The sequence below is a fragment of the Hippoglossus stenolepis genome, chromosome 12 (genome assembly GCF_022539355.2).
Source record: "Hippoglossus stenolepis isolate QCI-W04-F060 chromosome 12, HSTE1.2, whole genome shotgun sequence".
In the NCBI taxonomy this organism is placed as follows: Eukaryota; Metazoa; Chordata; class Actinopteri; order Pleuronectiformes; family Pleuronectidae; genus Hippoglossus; species Hippoglossus stenolepis.
Window position 1 is genome coordinate 11,301,068 of NC_061494.1, and position 19,375 is coordinate 11,320,442.

Genomic DNA, 19,375 nt, shown 5'->3' on the forward strand with positions numbered 1-19,375 from the left:
TGGGACAAAATAGAGATCCATACTGGGGCCATCTAGTTTCTAATTTCATGCTGGGATCCCCTGCGGCTCAGGAGGTAGACAGGGTGGTGCGGGGGGTAAAGAAGGACGTTGGTTCCATCTCCGGCTCCTCCAGTCCACATTCTGAAGTGTCCTTGGGCAAGACACCGAACCCCAAATAGCCTCTGATGGCCGTGCAGACAGTATTTGAAAGGTTGAATAATTGCTGCATATGGAAGCTAGGTATGAATGTGCATGTGAATTGGATAATGCAACTTAAACTGTAAAGAGCTTTGAATGGTTGATACAGTCCATTTAAATGTATGTAGAAATAACATTTTAAGGAATTACATATACATTACATAACATTTAGACATGGTAACTTAAATTCATTTGTTACCGGCTTTGGGCCACGGTTTTAATCTAAACAAGCAATATCTGAATACACTTTTGACTATACTGTGTGTAAACCTGAGGAATATATACACACTAGCTACATAAAGATAATCCTTTATTAGTCCCACTATGGGGAGATCTGCCCTAAGTGGAAAAACATCTTACTTTATCTCCTTTTCCTCCTGATTGGCCCAATGGACCAGGTCTTCCCAACAGCCCCTGTAAACAGAACAGAATCCTTGTAATGAAATCGGATATTTGCAAAAGAATAAACCCTCACGAGATAAAATAGATCTACAACCATGAAAAGGAAGTTTGGGTATAATATCAGTGCTACGTGATGGAGACGCTTCTTACCGGGGCCCCTGTACGACCGATCACACCAGGCAACCCTGGTACTCCTGAAGGCCCCTGGAAGAGACAAGGAGGATCATTATTCTGTAAAATAAACTCATGAAATAGAGTAATACTTACATTTATATTTTAGAGCACTGGACCTACAATACCCTCTTGGCACTATACTCAGGGGTAGGATGTTGAAAAAATTTGATTTACATTACTTTGCATACTTGTAGCTCACGACCCCTCCCCACACTTAACAGACCGCTCTCCCTCAGGAGTCAGCTGTAATGTGTTGGTCCGAGTCATCAAACCTGGCTAATTGTTACCTGGACAGGCCTTTCAAGGAATCCATTAGCAACAGCAATCACTAATGAAATAATACGGCTCAATGAAATTACAACTATATCGAAGAGGGGGAATTAAAACGTTCTGTTCACTGCATGACTGTGTGCATAAAGCATGCGTGTTTATTAACTATCACTTCCTTATCTTTATTGCAGCTTTGAATAGATATGTAGAAGCTGTAAAACATGCAAATGTCTGCAGTGGAGCATTTGTGCAGCTTCTATATTTATTTGTTTGGATGAGGAATTTCTGTACCATTTTATTTATAGGTTGCTTATTGCGTCAATTTATTTTATAGCTGAAAAAAATAAAAAAATAAAAGCTAATAGACATGGTTTTATTGAACCTGTAAAATCCAGTTGCAAGTTGCTTGTTTTTCGTGAGAATCTCCTGTCATTACAGTTCAATGCTGGAAGTTGAAAAACATCACGCACACGCTGGGCAGGCGAGGTTCTTTAAAACAGCTCCTCTGAGTGCCACAGAGAGGGCGCAGTGCACACGCAGCCTCTGATAGCTCCTTTCAAAAGCAAACAGGCTTCATGACGAGGCCCACATTACAATATATTTACATTCTTTTGAAAAAACCCACCTCTCAATGTCACGCCGGCTTCAGATTGTCAGAAGACTACAGAATTAATTTGTTTAGAAACTTTTTTTGCGCTCACCTCATCTCCTTTGTCTCCTGTCGGGCCTGAGAACCCTCTCTCTCCTTTCACCCCCTGCAGGGAACACAGAGAATGTTTTTTTTTACCCAAACATGAGAAGGCCCCCCCAAAAAAACGAAAGGCCGATGGACGTAAACTTCAGACTGTCTTCTTCTCCTCTCACAGCACAACTCGAAATTGCCCAGACTGTTTTTCACGGCAGCGCAACACCGTATCCATGGCAACGACTTCTGCAGCAAGTGTGCAGAATGATACGAGTTGTAGAACAGCTGGTTGGGCTACCAGAGATAATCTCAAAGCCAATTTATGAACAGCGTTTGTCAGCGCTAATCTCTAAATACTACATTAAACACACATTTCAATAAACAATGTCACAGAATGAGGCTATTAGTTCAACAGATTATTTTGTCATGTGCATAATTCAATTACAATCACATTAACAATGTGCCTTGTCATATACTGTATAGTACATTAATGCTGAACATGCCTTTGCCTACCTTTGGACCTTCTTTCCCAGGGTTGCCCATAGGACCTCTTATACCCGGATCTCCCTGTTTATTATAGAAATACACAATGAATACACTTATAGTAGTTAATAAGCAACACCTTTAGGAACAGTTCATGGTCAGATCAACATGTTTACAGTGTCTGTTCCAAGCTGACGAGTCGCTTGTACCTTTTCTCCCACCATGCCTTCGACTCCCTGCGCTCCGGGGGACCCCTTCTCTCCTCTTTGCCCGGGCATGCCTGGGACTCTCGTCTGGCACACACTGCAGGCATTCTGCCGGCGCAGGCGAGGCGGGAAGCAAAACACAGTGGCACAGATAAGATTTCATCAAGCTCGAGCCGGAGCAGCGCATTTTTCACCCTTTATTATGTCACATCCCCCGGGTGGAGGACGAGACCCCGACTGACACAAAGTGTTCTCTAAATGTCTACAGAGCAGAAATAACGTGAGCCCACCGCGAGTGTCTCTCATCGAGGTGAGTGGTGAACTTTGTCAAACTCATTGACTGTGACATTTAGGTGAGCATCTTAAATATCATTTTCCCCTCATCGGGTCTAGATAGAGGCGCCGCACCTTGCAGGAGAGGGGTAGGAGCTCTAAGACGGAGGGAGGCGGTAGACACTGCGCCATTAGAAAAACCAGTGTTGCACAGAGGCTGAAATATAAAATGGAAGGTAATCTGTACAGATTTGCCATGAAAATAAGGAGAGTGAGAACATGTTATTATTGACTTTACAAATGAAAAGAAAAGATACCTCAATCTAAAGGGTTCGCCATTTTTTTGTAGGTGTCAATAAGGTGTTTGAAGTAGTAATTAGAGTGTCACTAAGCAACACTGATGAAAGACGCTGCAAACAGGAGTTAGAATCTAACAGGGCACTTAAGTTGACGCCAAGGGAAGCAGCGTCAGAAAATTACGAGACTCCCGCCGCCTTACATATATACGAAGCATTGTCAAGAGCTGGCATGCATTCCATATTCAAAATTACATTTAGATACAGTGCTGTCCTTCAGGTAACAAAACCATGTGAGGCGACTAATCAGCTCCAGTCCATAGAAAGGGAGAAAAAATAATGAGTACTTTGAAAAATGGAAAAGCACTCAATCACCTTTTCAACGCTCGACTCTCAAGTCACAAAGGCTGAAAAGTGTTTCACATTAGGTTGGGTTTCGGAGTTTCAGCGCAAAGTCTGCATTATGGTCAGAAAATGGGCTTGGGCACTTAACACTTTTGCAATGATGAAAAACATTAGGTGCAATATCCTTAATGTATTATGCACATAATGGCAACTCAAATGTGTGATTATTAGTTGTTTATTTGTTATTTGCTCTTGTGTTTTATTATTTGCATTTTTTTTCCTATTTGCTCTTGTGTTTTCCTATTTGCTGTTGTATTTTGGGCTTTGCCATTGGGCTTTGCACCTAAGGGCCACCGTGTCCCAGTGAGAAAGTTAAGATAGAAGCTTCAAGTCTGGTGGTTTTAGGGACCAGACCAATAAAATGTGTATTCGTACCAAATGCTTTAACATTAGCAGGTGAAGTGACGTGGGACATCTACCTGAAGCAATCACATGAAACCATGTGAGTTGTAAGAGAAGAGAGAGCCGTTCTCGAGGGCTTCTCTCGGTTTTGCTTTGGATTTGAAATAGACGGTATCTCATATTGTTTCATACCAGATTTTGTAGCAGTTGAACAAAATCACTAAACTGATATATTAGACACAATGTTTCTTTGATATACTATTTTTCTCAGTTGATTTCACAAAAATTAATCAACCTGAGGATTTGTATGAAACCATAAGCAAATTTAGTATTTTGATCTACTGGTATTGGTTAATGTTACATCTATATCTCAGACACTTAAATTATCATTAACACATTACGTGATATAACAAATGACAATGATATACCAATGACTTATTGGTGCAGTAATAGATACGAAGTAGAAAAGTCCTCCTGTAAACTATAAATGTAGGTTTTGTGCGCAGGAGAGATGAATTATTATCGGCAGCAATTTACATTTTCCTTCCAAAATCCGAAAGCTATTCTCTATCCACACTAGGGTTGAGGATCGCTGTGAAGTAAACTAATGTAAAATTCTGTGTGAGGTCAGAGGAAACTACAGTAGTTTGCATAGAGAGACAGAGAACTTTAATGTTAATCTATGGATACAGTTAAGTCCACATTCAAGTGTTTGGGACTGAAAATCTACATTTTATCATCATCTAAAAAAAAAAATAATTACACATGTCATGCAGCATGGTTTGACTGTGATGAATGAATTATTTGAATTCCCCCACTCACCCTGATGAACGCACTCAAGGGCTTTTACAACTTCTCTTCACTAACACCATCCACATATAAGTAAAAAGTACCTTTACAAATGAACAAAAAACTGATCATTATAAAAATCCTAAACCAGAAAGGCTGCATGTTATTTTTTGTAAGAAAACTGTAATTAGCATTAACTAAGAAGATAGAATACCTTAAGTAAAGCTCCCATGTCTCCAACGAGTGGCAGAGCAATCTGTCAAAGAGAAAACAAATATCAGTGAATCATCGCCACACTTGTTTTCAGAGCTAAAAAGACATTGATGCGTTTGATATATTCTGCTGCTGCTTGTCTGTAGAAGCGGCATTTTGCAAATTGTGCCAAACACCAATTTATAAAAATAATCATCTCTGCCTTTAAGAAATGTGTTTTCACCGCAAACATTTTTAAACAAATTTCCTTTTGTCACCGTTAAATTTTCAGTATTTTAATCTGCAACGCTTGAGGAAACAGTGTAATAACTTTGTTGCTAGACAACAGAGTCCACGCATCCTCAAAATATTGTTTTTTTTAGATGAGAACACATTCAGAACTAAAGCCTGTGTATTAAAAAAACAACAAAGTCGGGTATAATCGGTTTTCACAGTTTCTTACAACACATGAATGTGAATCGGCAACATTTAGTGGGTGCAGCAACAGCAGCATTTACATGACGCTCACACTAGAGTGATTAGAACTTCAGTACATGTTTACCTGAGATATAAAAAAGACAAAAAAGACAACATGTGCTTATAATACGCAGTAGTGGGATGTAACAAAGTACACTTACTTTGTTACGGTAAGTACATTTTTCAGCTGTACATTATAAGTAGATATATTGTCCGGTACTTTTCACTTTTACCCCACTATATATACAACAATTATCTATACTTTCAACACCACTTCATTTTTTGCAATGCATTACGTTACATCCATAAATCAATAATGAGGGTATTGGTCCACTGATCCAATCAGAGCAGGCAGGTGACGTTAGACCCCGCCCCCTGCAGCGTCACTGGTGAAGTAAGACGCCACACCACCAAAAATAAGCTGTTTCATTAGGGAATAGGTTACACGCTGCAACTATTTTTACTTTTAATACTTGCAAGTATATTTAAAAGTAAGTGCTTATTTATTTCTATTAAAATGAATGTGGTATTTTTACTTGAGTACATTTTTGTCTATTTATTTGTATTTTTAAGTACTTCCTCCACCACTGAAAACAGTGGGCTGCCAGTTTGTTGTTGTGATGTTGGGTAGTGAAGGAACTGGCTGGTAATTATAGTGAGCTCAGAAGTTCTCATTGCAGAGCATTGATGCCGAACTCTAGAATTAGATTTTCTTACTTACTGGTTCACCTGGGGGTCCAGCAGAGCCCGGGGGGCCTGATCGACCAGGGGAGCCCTATAATTGAGAAAAAGAAAAGAGTTAGCAATCCCCCCCCTGGCTATGATGTCAAGCACACATTCAAGGCTCTAACTTTATTTTCACACTCAACGCAGCAGATTGGGCTTTGTATCCAGGTTCTGTGATACATCTTACCCGAATGCTCACAGTGGGAAGCTCCTCTATGCTTCCAGCAAAGTCTTTTACCTGCAGATGTCTGTGAGTGAATAAATGTGAAGGGACATACTGATCTCACTCACCTCTCTTCCTGGAGCTCCAGGGGGGCCTGATAAACCCGTGGATCCACGAGGGCCCTGGAAAAAACAAACAAACACAGAGACACTAATGCTTTTACCAAACTGTGAGTGTTATTTGTGTCATAAAAGAATTGCAAGACTGCTAGCCACTGATAATCAGTGAAAATAAACTTGAACACGTTTGTTTGTGGATTGAGAGTATTTTCCGGCAGACCTCAATTCCCGGTTTTCCCGAGGGTCCCGCGAGGCCCTATGAACACACACAGCACATCTTGTTAACACAATCTGCCCGCTAGTACCCAGGATCCAATAAAGGAATTGTGTTAGACACCTTTAGTTCTATTGATTCTCTGTCTCCCACAATCCGGTATTTCAAAAATGAAAGAAGAGACTCACTCACAATCTAATCTGCGAGGTTCAAACTAGCAGTGCGGAGCATATATGATGAAGGCAGAATGCACTACGCCGGCACCTCATGGTAATGACCAGCATTCACATCTTAGAGTGCATTTAATGAACACTGATCCTGATATTCAAAGAGGATTTCACTCTTTTATGCCTGAAGACACGAGAAGGTATCATAGTTTGAACTAAATAATGAATGTGGGAGACAGAGGCCGATCAATACGAAATCATACTCACAGGAAGACCCATGACAGTCTCTCCAGGTTCGCCTTTTTCACCGTGTTCTCCCGGCAACCCTGGGACACCTCTCTCACCCTGACAAAAAAAATGTTTTTAAAAGCACCTTCAGTGGGTTTTCTGTGATAGTGAATTCAAACGTCATGAAGAACTGCTGCACTGCCTGATCATTAGCTATTCACACTCTGCTGGAACTCATTTTCCCCCTTTATGTTTTGCCGTTTGTAGCTTCAAGGCTAAGAAACAAAGCCACGTTTAAGGCCAATGGTATGCACATGTTCATTATCTATTTCATTTGAACTCGTGCATGTGCTGCCATAGAATAGTACATTCTGGTTTTGCACTGATAATTGGGGCATCCTGCATTATTTTCTAAACCGGTTACCAAACTCAGCATGATATCATCAGGAATTATCTATGCTGTTTTAAAAAGGTATTTCCTACAGCAGTAGCCACAGTGTGTGGCAATATAATGGGATCCTTGTGCTAGTGGCCCTGGTAACCCAGTGGAAAAGTTGCAGAGTAGATCAACTAATTTGACTTTCAGTTTGTGTTGGAAACAAGAGTGTGAAAACTAGTCAGCGAGGTCTCAACGGGTTGCAAACGGCAACAGATAAGTTATGCTACAAGTGGTGAATAAAGTTTAAGAACTCCGCTGAAAGTAATGGATGAGCAACTTAACAAATGCTTCAGAGTGAGGATAAAACTGTTGTCTTCAGTCACTTCATGTGTCTCAAATACTAAGTTAATCACCTCAACAATGACAGTTCAGAAGTGTAGACATATTGCTGTTGGCTAGTATCCACTTCAATATAATTGCTAGTGTTGAATAACATCCACTTTAAAATCCAATCAAGTGATGGTTGATGCTGACAGATTGCTTGTGTTCATGCGGGGGGGGGGGGTCAGTCCACCAAAAAATACTGTGAACCATTTAATTATATTGTACCTAAATATGAAAGTAGCTTATGAAAAGTACAGTAGCAAACATATCAATGATCTTCAGATGTCAACATATATAGTGTTATGTAACTGCCTTTGCTTTTTAGCTTTTGAAGGACTTTTGCAGGCTGATTTCTTTATGGATCTCCTGTTGGACTTCTTGTCCTTTTGCCTTTTAGTTTTACTTGCATTTGTTTTTGGGGATTTGTGCCTCTCTCGTGTGCTCCTTGAGTTAAGCTATACGTTTTTTTTCAGCTTTTGGACTCTCAGACATTTTCTGTTTTATTTTGTGTCGTGCCCTTCGGTCTTATTTCAGTGCACTTAACTTCCTGACTTTGTCTGATTTCCCTCCTCCAGTGATTACCTGCCACGGCCTGGTAAGTTATACCTGTGTCTTATAAACTTCTGTGTTTGTCTAGTGAGTTTCTCGCAGAGTCCCAGCATTTTCCTCAGGGTTTTTCTTTTGTAAGTTTTTTACCATGCCTTTCATTCCACAGGGTTTTTGGATGCCTCTGCCTTTCCTGACTGCTTTTCCATGTACTGAATCTTTTTTGTCATGTTTTTTAGTTTTTTGTCCTTTGAGTGTGCCATCTGTTTTGGGGTTTTCACCTTGAGTAACATACAGTATACTCCAGATTTAGGTTGACATATATAAAAGATGGTTGTGCTGGTGATGTTCCACCACCACAGTGATTCCTACCTTGGGTCCGCGAGACCCTCTGGTTAGGGGCAACCCGTCGCCCTAGAAAACAACAGGAAGAAGACATCAGGGATTCACTGTAGATTCATCAGCAATTCACTTTGAGGCCCGAGGTGCAGAACCAAAAAAAAAGCTGTGTTGTAGTGGTGGAATTTAAACAGGAATATTGAATGTGTATGAGCTACACTCCACAGTGCAAACAGTCTGAACGCAGCACTGCATCACGAGCTCATGTTCGATACTGTTTACAACGTGTTTACTAGCGTCTACGTACAGAGGGATCCTGATAATGCCATACCACAGAGAAAAACCTTGATTGCAACCGAGGCTACTGTAAGCATAATTTACCATACAGTCCAGATGAGACATTGATTTCTGCGCTCAGCATCTATTAGTGTTACAAGTCCTACATTGCACAATGTAAATTAGCTGCGCAGAAGTTGGATTCGAGCTAACGCAGCAGTTCTACAGTTTTAGGGAGAACTGTGATAATGCACTCAAATGTAAAACAGAGGAAAGTTTGGAAAGCACAGAACTTTTTGAGACTAATGTAATTCTATAACTGCATTTTCCTTCTTTTTTTTTTTTAAACAAAATGTTCCATTACGCATTATGCACTGGCCCTTTATTGAAAATAAAAACTTAATATCACTACTTCAGAGTAGTGGGAGATCCATGCTTATAATAAAAGTCAAATGAAAGAAGAGTAAATTGCTCATTATTCATTTAAAGGTAAAATCAATAAAGTGACATTAACTCCTCGAGGAGGCTGACTCATTAAAGCCGCTCCGACCATCTGCATTCAGCTCCTGTTTATTGCCTTTTTCCACATCTTATTTAACATAAACCATAAAAATGTGGAGAGAGTCCGCTTTCCTCCAGTGACCCCAGAAAGAACTGACATTTTTAAAAGACTATGAGGATCAATGCAGAAGAACCCTCCTGCTCAACGCTAGACATCTCTCTTCGTTTGGAGTTTGAAATATGTCACAACATAAGGGAGGTCATTGACCTGCTGTAAACATGTCATATTGCCCTGTTTGCCAATCCTGCACCAGGTGTCCACAGTGCTCGAGTACATTAAAGAGGTTTAAATACTTCTGCCTAAGCACAATCTTTCCCCGCATTACTCTGCTCAGCTGAACACAGTGCCACTTGCTTGATGAGTAGGTCTACTGTCTGGCTTAATGTTCAGTTCAGCGTATCCACACACCCACACACACAAGCGTATCCACGCACACACAAACAAACATGATTGTTTAAAGCCGGTGAACGCTTGCCGGTGATTGAGGAGTGCAAGCGGCGCCAAGCAGAACCGGGGCCTTGGCTGCACACAAGCAGCCAAGAAGCTGTAATGAACATGTCTATATGCAAAGCCATGTCCATAAAAGAGAGTGCTTCAACAGCTATAAGCTCCAAAATGGGAAGATAGGTGATTACCCAGACTGGGGTTATCCAATGGTGGATTACTTAATGGTATTGCATCTCCATAATGTCATGGCAGCAACACAGCTGGAGTAGTGGAGGCCAGTTTCCTTTAACTTGTCTGATAGTGATCCAGCTGTTTGCAAATGAGCTTTGCTTTGTGAACTTGTGTTGAATTTTCTTCTGTTGTTTTGTACTCTGTCATTCTGTGACTCAAGGGCTGAAATCAACACAGTCAGAGAAAAAGTGACTGTCAACATTTGATAGAGTACCCACCGTATAGCCGCCTCTGGGTTCTCCAGGCTCACCCTTGGGACCCGGAGGTCCCTGTGGCGCCATCACTCCACCAGAGTCCCCCTGCAGACAGAGACGGTTTTCATTATTTTCTCCATAGATAAAAAGTCAGACTGGCTTTGTCATCTCATCTGCATATGGACCCTTCAAGTCTGAAAGTTGGTAAGCAAAGACAGTTGTGTCTGCTTTCTTGGGACTATTGTCATGTGTACACTTTCATTTAATGTTCCTGGTTCGAGTCCCAGTTCATCCAGGGTCAGTTTGTAAGTTCTCCCTGTGTCTGCGTGGGTTCGCTGCAGGTACTCAGGCTTCCTCCCACAGTCCAAAAACAACAAACAGCTTAGGGTTACGTTTATTGGCTCTGAATTGACCATCGATGTGAATGTGAGCCGATGGTTTGTTGTGTTGGCCCGGTGATATGCTGGCATACAGGATGGATGGAATGGGCACTAAAACATAAACTTTGCACTTTTAGTGCTGTTCTTTTGGATGGAGATGTTGGCCGGTGGGTCCGCCTTTATGAACTAGACAGAAAAAATTCAGAACCTACTGGATTGATTGCCGTGAATTTTTGAGGATAAATCCTACTGATCTTGATGATTATCATCAAGATCCTGCATAGCTAATAATATTCCCACCAGCCTCTACAGCTAATACGCAACTGTTAGCAAGTTAGCAGGCCAAACTCAGCTTTGGCCAAATGTCTGCAACGCTAATAACATTCCCACTAGCTGGAGCTGTACTTTGTGTTTATACAGCTAAATAGCAACTGCTAGCATGTTAGCAGGCTAAGCTCAGCCCAAAGCACCCCTGATCTCTCACCACAGTTTGAATGCTCTGTCGGGACATGTCTTTATTATCTGTTGAACGTGTCAGAAGCATAAAAAAGTTGTTTTAAAAAGTTTTTGTTTTGAAATATTTGCAGGAGTGGACGATGTACGTTTTCATACTGTGTAGTAGCATTTATTTGAGTACATAGGACAACTTATGTTGATGTATAGTGACATCATAGTAAACATTGTTATTTATGTACATTTTCAAGACAAATTCTATGTAAAAACAGAGGAGCTGGCAGTAGATGCTCCGCTGATGAACCACGTCCGATGTGCCCCGGGCGTTTGTCTTACCATCTTTGTTTTGTTTTATACTTAAAGAAAAACAGTAATAGTCAGCAATATTAGCAGCTAGTCCCACGTTTAGTGTTAATGCTCTTGGAGCTAGGATAGATGTTTCCCCTGCTCCTAATCTTTATGCTAAGCTGAACAGTTCTCTCTCCAGTGCCCAGACATTTCCCGCTCACATTTATTGATAGATTACCACATGAATGTACAACCAGAACTGCATTTTGGATCAGGGTTAACGTCAGTGTAGGGGAAGGAGAACAAACAGGATTATAAACCTGAATGGGTGTAGGAGGTGAAGGCACTTTGTGTAGCCGAGTGACTCCAGTGGGCAGGGTGACTAAAGTACAGCTTTGTTTTCTTCATCAAGTGACAAACCCAATCGAACATGCATGTCAAATATGCACTTTTCAACTCTGCCACATTCGGCACAGTGTTTGGAACCAGTCCGATTGTGAAAATAAATTAGTGTATGAAAAAGCAGAGGAGTCAGAGGCATCAAACGCGAAACACACCGTTAGAACATGATTGAGGATGGCATGCAGGGCGAGCAATCTGCACTGTGTCTTCACAAGTTGTCTAGCATGTTCAACCTGTGATAGAACATCACAGCTTCATATTTTTCTTTGAGGCGAGAACTTGATTTGAAGTTTACTTGCCTTTTCTCCTTTCAGGCCATCTCTCCCAGGCACCCCCGGCTCCCCTGACGATCCCTGTAAATAGTGGCGAAAAGGGACACATCTATCACCGGGCCTTCATCGCCTCACACATTTATCTCCTCCTCCTCACTGCTTCAGCGGGCTGCCGTGTTCCAACATAATTTCCCTTAGCCAGGATTTATGAAATGCCTCTTTTCCCTCCCTGCTTTTGAATAAAGACAGATGCTCATTACTGAAGCAGGTGTGGAGAACAGATTGGGCCTCTGCCTCCGTTCCTGGCATAAAGCGCTTAGATTTGCCTCTTTCCACTAATTAATTCTTAAATTTGATTACTGATCGTCTGTGTAAAAATTCTGGACTTTTTCTCCCGACTTCCTCTCCGTCTCTGCCTGTTGAGGTTTATCTGTTTATCTCTCTCTTTCATTCTGGCAGGGCTGAGTTTGAGAGTCGAGGATGGCAATGGGACAGATAAGGCAATGAGAGAAAGGACGGCTTGACATGAAGTGCTCGTGTCTTGTGCCAATATACTTACTGGCTCGCCTGGGAGTCCTGGGAGTCCGGTGGGTCCATGCAGGCCTTGTTTCCCCTGGCAAAATACAAAGGAAAACCAACACTTTGAGCTATTTTTCTCCATTTGTTTGGAGACAGAATTGTCTGGGCTTTGACGCCAGCTACTTTGTTGATGCTGAAACCGTATTTCAAACAGCTATGTTTTCTAAGTGTTGCCCCTGCAGCTTCAAGCCATGATTAGTTTCATGTTAATTTCTGGGGATATCTTCATGACGGAGCAGAGGTAGATTTGTAAGTTGGGCTGTTATTCTGAATAAGCTGTTTATACGCATTCACCTTCTCGACTCACTTTTGTCTTTACACATGGATGAACTGTACAATTCATACATGGGAACTGAGTTTATTTCGAAGATAAGTGACAAAAGCAGAACACTAGCGACAAAATCCAAGTTTATATGTTTATATACCACTTTTCATGACTGAGATGCAAAATGTTTTCATTAAAAGTGAGGCCAAAACATTTCAATCGCCCCCTGGTGCCTAACTAGAGTATAGTTCATAAAACCCCTCCCTGTTAGCAGATGGGACATGGGCCACATTAAAAAGTTTGCTTTAATTAGTTAGTTAATGCTGAACAAACAGGGTGAGACCTTGTATTTGACAGCTAAGATTAAAGTGTAATAACATCTTAAATTATATTCTCATTCTAGTTATTTTAGGACAGTAGTTTATGCATGTATATACAGATCTATAGATGTAAATATGGTGTTTTGTAACTGCCCTGCATCAGACTATCTATCTATCTGCATATTGCAGTAATCGTATCAGAATTATTACCATGGAAACAGAAAGACAACTGAAGAATTGGTAATTTTATTGAGATTTTCACTCCTCAGTATTTTAGGTAATATTAGCCTGAAACAGCTTGTACGCTCTCACATGTGTGGTATTGTCTCATTGTTGTTTATATTCAGCAGACATCTCTGTTTGACCTACTGTAAGTGGCACAGCATCTCAGACATGAGATGAATACAGAGACTCACCGCTGGTCCTTGATCTCCTTTTAGTCCTGGCGGCCCTATGTATCCCTTTTAAAGTCCAATAAAAGGGTGAGAAAGACGTGGGAGAGGCAGAGAATCATCACTTTTTAACCATACCACAAAGAAACCTCTCACAAATATATAACATAATCATCTCTGCCATGTTATAGGGCCACTGTCAATCCCAGACATTCCGGAATCTTCTCCAGTTTCGATCAACAATCTATTTACTCCATTCTAAAATGCTACGGATGCTGCTGTGCAGACACTCGGAAGGCTATTTATAGGAGTACATAAAGAATTTTGGAACTTTATTTTATTGGCAGTACTCAAGCTTTGGTGCAAGTGCTACATCTTCAGCATGTTACCTTGAAGCCTTGCAGTCCTTGTGTTCCTCGCTCCCCCTGCAGAAAGCAAAGGAGACAGACAACCACCATTCTTTAAAGATGTGCATGAAGAAAACAACGAAGTAAGCCGTTCCTTCTTCCTCTGACTGGAGTCAGAAAAAAAGGAAATCATCAAGGATCTTCGTGAAGTTAGCTTTCATATCGTGTGAAGTTCGAGAACACAGTATATCTCCTTTGCCAAGTTTCCTCCTTTGCTCCGAAAAATGTGAGTAAAATCAAAAGCAGCACCTTTTCAAATCGTCAATCGTCCTTCTTAAATCTCTACAAGTCAATAACTTTTCATGTGCATGTAGGTGTCTGATGTTTGGTTAACGGCTGCCTCAGTGGTCATTGTAATCTGCTTTGCTTCAAGTGGATCCATCTGTTGTTTCGAGGTGCGAACAACAATTGTGCACCAATTTATTCAGTGCTTCCCCCCTGCAGAGCACAAAGACAACATCCAACCCCACATCTGAACAGCAAGAGATCTTCAATTATTCTGTATGAATCAATGGTAAGTGCTGCTTTTGTTAATGTTATGTAGAAAATGGGAGATATTCTTCACGCTGTGGTGTCAAATGTGGAATGGCGTGTTTGAAAACTAATGCTCGGTTTCCTGGGGTTGTGTTGTCTTTACTGGGGAATAACAATGAGAGAAATAGTCACCTGATCGCCCTTTTCTCCCTTTTGGCTCCGCTCTTTCATTTCGTCCTATAAAATCACAAGAGAAAAGAGACGACTTAATAATCAGACTGAAGACAACCTTGTGCACAATTTGAACCACAGAATATGTTACGATAGAAACGGCTACTTACAGATCCAGAGAGGTGTCTTAATCCATGAGCTGTCATCACCTTAAAGTAATAAAAAAAAAAAAAAGAAGAGTGTTCTCTGAAAAGTCTCGTCATCAATCTCGCAATTACTGAAAGTGAAAACACTTCTGAACTGTTAATTATTTTAAAAAGACAGAAGAAATGACTTTATATATTTGTCCCAACCGGACTCGTTACTAACCTTAACCTATGTTTTAACTTAATATATGAAGTTAACATAAATCTATTTTATAGCTTGTCAAATTGAAGCTGTAACTACTTGGATTTGAAGTGTTTCTACAAAGCTACTTATTCCTCAAATCATTTCGACCTGACATTAGCACACTGTTCATCATGGGGGATCCTAATACAATCTGATATCTTGAGATGGCTTCAGATCAAACTAGAGATAGTGCACTGCAGTTGTGTGCCGTCGCCAACCGGTACATTTTTATTCCACATAACTTATTTATCCATGTCCTTTACCGTAACCCCATGTTTTGTGAGGCAGCTGTGACCTCTGACCTCCCAAATATAATCAGATATATTTTGAGTCTCAGTGAACATTTGAGCCAAATTTGATGGGATTCTCTCCGGGGTGCGTTTACAAGATCAAAAATGTATTTTGTAAGGTCGTAGTGACCTTGACCTTTGACCATCAAAATTTAATCAGTTCATCCACGCTTCTTAAGATATCAGGTACACAAGAATGGGATGGATGGACAACCTGCCACTGGCTGTAACTGCTGCGGAGGCATAAAAATGTATCCAATAGCCAATCTACTGACATACGTGACCATATTCAAAACACAAATGCAAATACATTTTTAACTATTTGTATTTAGCATTGCATCTGTTTAATAGCTTTTTCTGCAGAAAGACATTGTCTCTACCAAACAGTTTTTTTAGGAAGTTTTAACAGTTACATCCCAGGGAGACTTGCATGACTGACTGTTTAAGTTGGATTCCTCATGATTAATTTCAGTGCAAATCCCAGAGACCTATATTAATAGCAGGTGCCACAGACGTATGTAAATGCAATCTATACACGAGATGCACAATATAAATGTAAACTCATTACATCTAAACATCCTCAGGCCATTTATGTTGTGTCCATCATGTTTTTTCCCCCTAACAAACACGGCCTTGGCTTGTTTTCAGCAGAATGATAAAAGAAGAAAGAGACAACAGAAGCAAAGTTAAGGAGCTAAAAGCCTTGTCCAGGACGGGGACATTTCTGTGCCCCCAAAGCACTTAAGTTTTGGACGGATGTGAGCTTCTGATTTATTCCCAGGTTTTTTCATTGAACGGATATTTAAGTACATCATTGTCCTCATCTTCTGATAAAAGTGTCCTAGAGAGAAAATACAGTAAAAAAAAAAAAAATATATATATATACAAACCTATTGAAGTAGCTTTTCTGCCGAAAACAACCAAACTGTGACCGTTCCATAAACCCAACCATGTGTTTATTATTGTAACCATGAGGGTAATGTTCTGCAGCTGCTGTGACACGCTGCATGCCTGGCCTCATAACCGTGCTGATGATGGCGTTGTGCAGAGGGTTGGGACAAACGATCTATACGCTCAATCGGGTTGGAGGACTTGTTGGTCCTGTCTCTCGTGTGCGCCTTTGAGCCCTTTGAGTGTGTTACTGTAATTAGGTGCAGTGCAAATCAACTTGTCACGAGGCGCTCTCCCTCCCTTCAGCTACAATGGTCAGAGTAATCATAAGACAGACACTGAGTCCCTGGCAGTCCCGGCGGAGCGTCTGCATAATCAGGAAACCGTCAACCTGCAGTCACACACAAAAGCAGCTGCTGTCAACCGCCTCGCCTTGGACGCGGGACAATATCCGTGCCATCAGTACGTGACCCGAAGAGAAATTTCCGCCCGAATTTTCCCCCAGAGCAGCGACATACGGCATGGAGCCATTGACCAAACATAATTTGGCATACGAGATTTGGTTTTATAGATTATAAAACTCTATTGTGAGGCAACACTGGCTGCAATAAAAGCAGGACGGTCTCTGAGCTAAAATGACTATTTTGCTACGTTAAGGGTGTTGGGGGGAAACGGCGGCCGAGCACGCCTGCAAGCCCGCCGCTCCTCCCCATCGCTAATAAACAGAGGCACAAGAAGGTTTATGAAGGGAGGGTAATGATCTGAACCCGCGCTTCTGCTGTGTAAGGGAAATCAATGCTTAACTGCCAAAATTATCTGCCACAGGAAAGCACAGAGCGCGGACAGAGACTGGTACTAAATATTCAAACAGCCTCATTTATCAAATGACTAATGTTTCCCTCTCCACTGTGTGCTGTGGCATACATCTCCCGTGCCCTGGGTGGCCCACAGCTCACTACACAACAATGAACACAACTGAGTGTTTCGGTTTTCGTGGCCATTTCTCTTCGTCCTCCTCCTCCAGCTCAAATGAAATTTACAGAGAAGCGACAATCGTTCCAAAAATGATTGCAAGCAAGCGTCACTGTTTTGAGCCACAATTAAAAAACGGCACATATTTATAAGCATTCTTATTAACGTGAGCAGACTTTGTTTGTTTCGACGGAAACAAGTGAAAGCAGCGGAGAGGGGAGAGGTATTTGTTCCCTGAATAATTAAGTTGTCTAATTTCCATTTGAATCACCTGCTAACAAGCAGCGGAAATTAAGAAGAAGAATGAAAACCATCAAACTTTCTTTCTGAGCTCGTGTCTGGAGCCGTCAGAGGCTCAATAGGCCCAATTAGCACAAACACCCATCAGGACGGACTCATCGAAATGTCAAATCTCCTGACTTTGTCACACCCGGACACCATCTTTTTAAATCTGACACTTTTTGTTCTTTGATTTTTAAAAAGGCTGCTCATTTGTGTCATTTGTTGTTGGAGACGTTCCAGAACTTGAAGTGATTTTTTTGTAAACGTCTGAGCAATGAGCTCCATCGACCTCGACTCTACTGTGTCACCTGCAGCGTCCATTAGACGTCCGCCATGACACCAGGGTTTCTCTGATTTGATCTGCTCCTTCACCACAGCTGCACCAGTGTCTTCCGACAAAAATCCTCCTCCTATAATTTACCGCCGTGAAACATTATAAACAGGTCTAGCTGCACAGTCTCCGTTATTCACACAACAAAGACTTTGTTTTGGTTCTAGCTGTAGATTACAGCGTCAGTGGGTGGCCGGTGCAAACGTGTTGATTTGATCGTAGGCAATCGCTTCAGTTCACAGCTTTCAACGCCTGTGTGAGCTGTTCTGTTAAAGTTTCTCTGCGGTGTACATTACTGGGGGAAAAAAAATTCACTTACTGGGAGTTTGCTGCCAAATATTAGCAAGTTCATTACCTAGACAAAATAAGTAAGCTCTTCCCTGGAGTATTTCAAAGCAGCTAATCTCAACTGCCTTGAAAAGGCTGGCAGTGTTTCCGGCTCTTTATCAACACTGAGCCGCTATTTGTACAGAAAACAAAGATTTATTTTTTAAAGTTAAAAATAGGACAAATGTATAGACTTGTAAAGGAATGAAAATTGGTTACAAGATGATGCCAAAATATTGGTGTTTTGACAGCAAACACTGCACTGCTGCTGCTTCCTGGCCTCAAGTGTTTCATAGTCGGACGTGAGTAGATTACTGATTCACAAAAACTGGACATTTTCTCAGGTTTGTTGCAAATGAACATCACACTGATGTTGTACTAATTCCTGAAGTTATTACTGAATCTTATAGTGAGTGACATTCAGCAGTATTCTGGAAGGCGACCAGTGTGTTGTACTCACAGGACCGGGAGGACCAGGAGGGCCAATATCACCCTGCAAAAAAACAATAGGGACATACGATCAATTATTACGCACATGTGCCAGGAAAAAAAAAGACAGCACAACTTCAAAATGCACTTTGGACACATGACCTCGAACAGCTACATCAACAGATTCAGGAGCAACAATAAAAGAGCAGACTTCAGAGAAAATACTGTCTAACTCAAGTGATGTGCGAGGAACCGTGAGTGGAAACAAAACATTAAAGATTTCATGCTGGAGAGCAATAGTGTGCATCACAAATGTAGCTATACTTATTGTGTGTGTGTGTGTGTGTGTGTGTGTGTGTGTGTGTGTGTGTGTGTGTGTGTGTGTGTGTGTGTGTGTGTGTATATATATATATATATATATATATGGACACACATTTATACTGCATCCATGAATAACCCATTGTATTGGGTGGTTTTCCAACAACTGAAAAGATCTCCAGGTGTACATGCTGTACTTTAACAAGCCGACACAATCCTGTGATAATGCAATTTCAATAAAGAGACAGGATTTAAAAGATGTTTAAGGATGTAATTAGACAAACTGCACAGCTCATCTCCAATAACACTATATAATGAAAACTATATGCTCTATTCTATATTAGTTCATGGCTGCTCTTCCATCATCAGGAGGTTTGACTACTGAGGTTATTTCTATATAGAATCAGGCGATCATGTTACTTAAGACTAAAATAATTATAAACACTTGATATAGGGTCATTCCGTTTTAAATCATCACACTTTTGGGCAGCACTGTCAAAGATATTAATGATATTTGACATGCTGATTTGGTCACATGAGAAATGAAACGCGTCTCGGATCGAAATAGTTGTCAT

At 41.0% G+C, this 19,375-nt stretch overlaps 1 protein-coding gene across 8 annotated transcripts in view; it reads right to left on the reverse strand.

Moving 5' to 3' along the window:
- The window catches only part of LOC118119512 (collagen alpha-1(XIX) chain), a 103,295-nt gene that overhangs the window by 20,957 nt on the left and 62,963 nt on the right, over window positions 1–19,375 (reverse strand). For all 8 annotated transcript variants that reach the window (XR_004698097.2, XR_004698098.2, XR_004698099.2 and 5 more), the window contains 19 exons: window positions 18,514–18,546; window positions 14,741–14,779; window positions 14,592–14,636; window positions 13,908–13,943; window positions 13,543–13,587; window positions 12,522–12,575; window positions 11,990–12,043; window positions 10,192–10,272; window positions 8,491–8,532; window positions 6,849–6,926; window positions 6,421–6,456; window positions 6,210–6,263; window positions 5,914–5,967; window positions 4,738–4,779; window positions 2,422–2,526; window positions 2,243–2,296; window positions 1,746–1,799; window positions 751–804; window positions 559–612 (listed from right to left, as the gene is read on the reverse strand). Coding sequence is in view for 5 of the 8 variants with exons in the window: in XM_035173589.2 (XP_035029480.2) it covers window positions 559–612; window positions 751–804; window positions 1,746–1,799; window positions 2,243–2,296; window positions 2,422–2,526; window positions 4,738–4,779; window positions 5,914–5,967; window positions 6,210–6,263; window positions 6,421–6,456; window positions 6,849–6,926; window positions 8,491–8,532; window positions 10,192–10,272; window positions 11,990–12,043; window positions 12,522–12,575; window positions 13,543–13,587; window positions 13,908–13,943; window positions 14,592–14,636; window positions 14,741–14,779; window positions 18,514–18,546 (1,014 nt within the window). In the remaining 3 variants the exon portion in view is untranslated. The remainder of the gene's footprint in view (window positions 1–558; window positions 613–750; window positions 805–1,745; window positions 1,800–2,242; window positions 2,297–2,421; window positions 2,527–4,737; window positions 4,780–5,913; window positions 5,968–6,209; window positions 6,264–6,420; window positions 6,457–6,848; window positions 6,927–8,490; window positions 8,533–10,191; window positions 10,273–11,989; window positions 12,044–12,521; window positions 12,576–13,542; window positions 13,588–13,907; window positions 13,944–14,591; window positions 14,637–14,740; window positions 14,780–18,513; window positions 18,547–19,375) is intronic.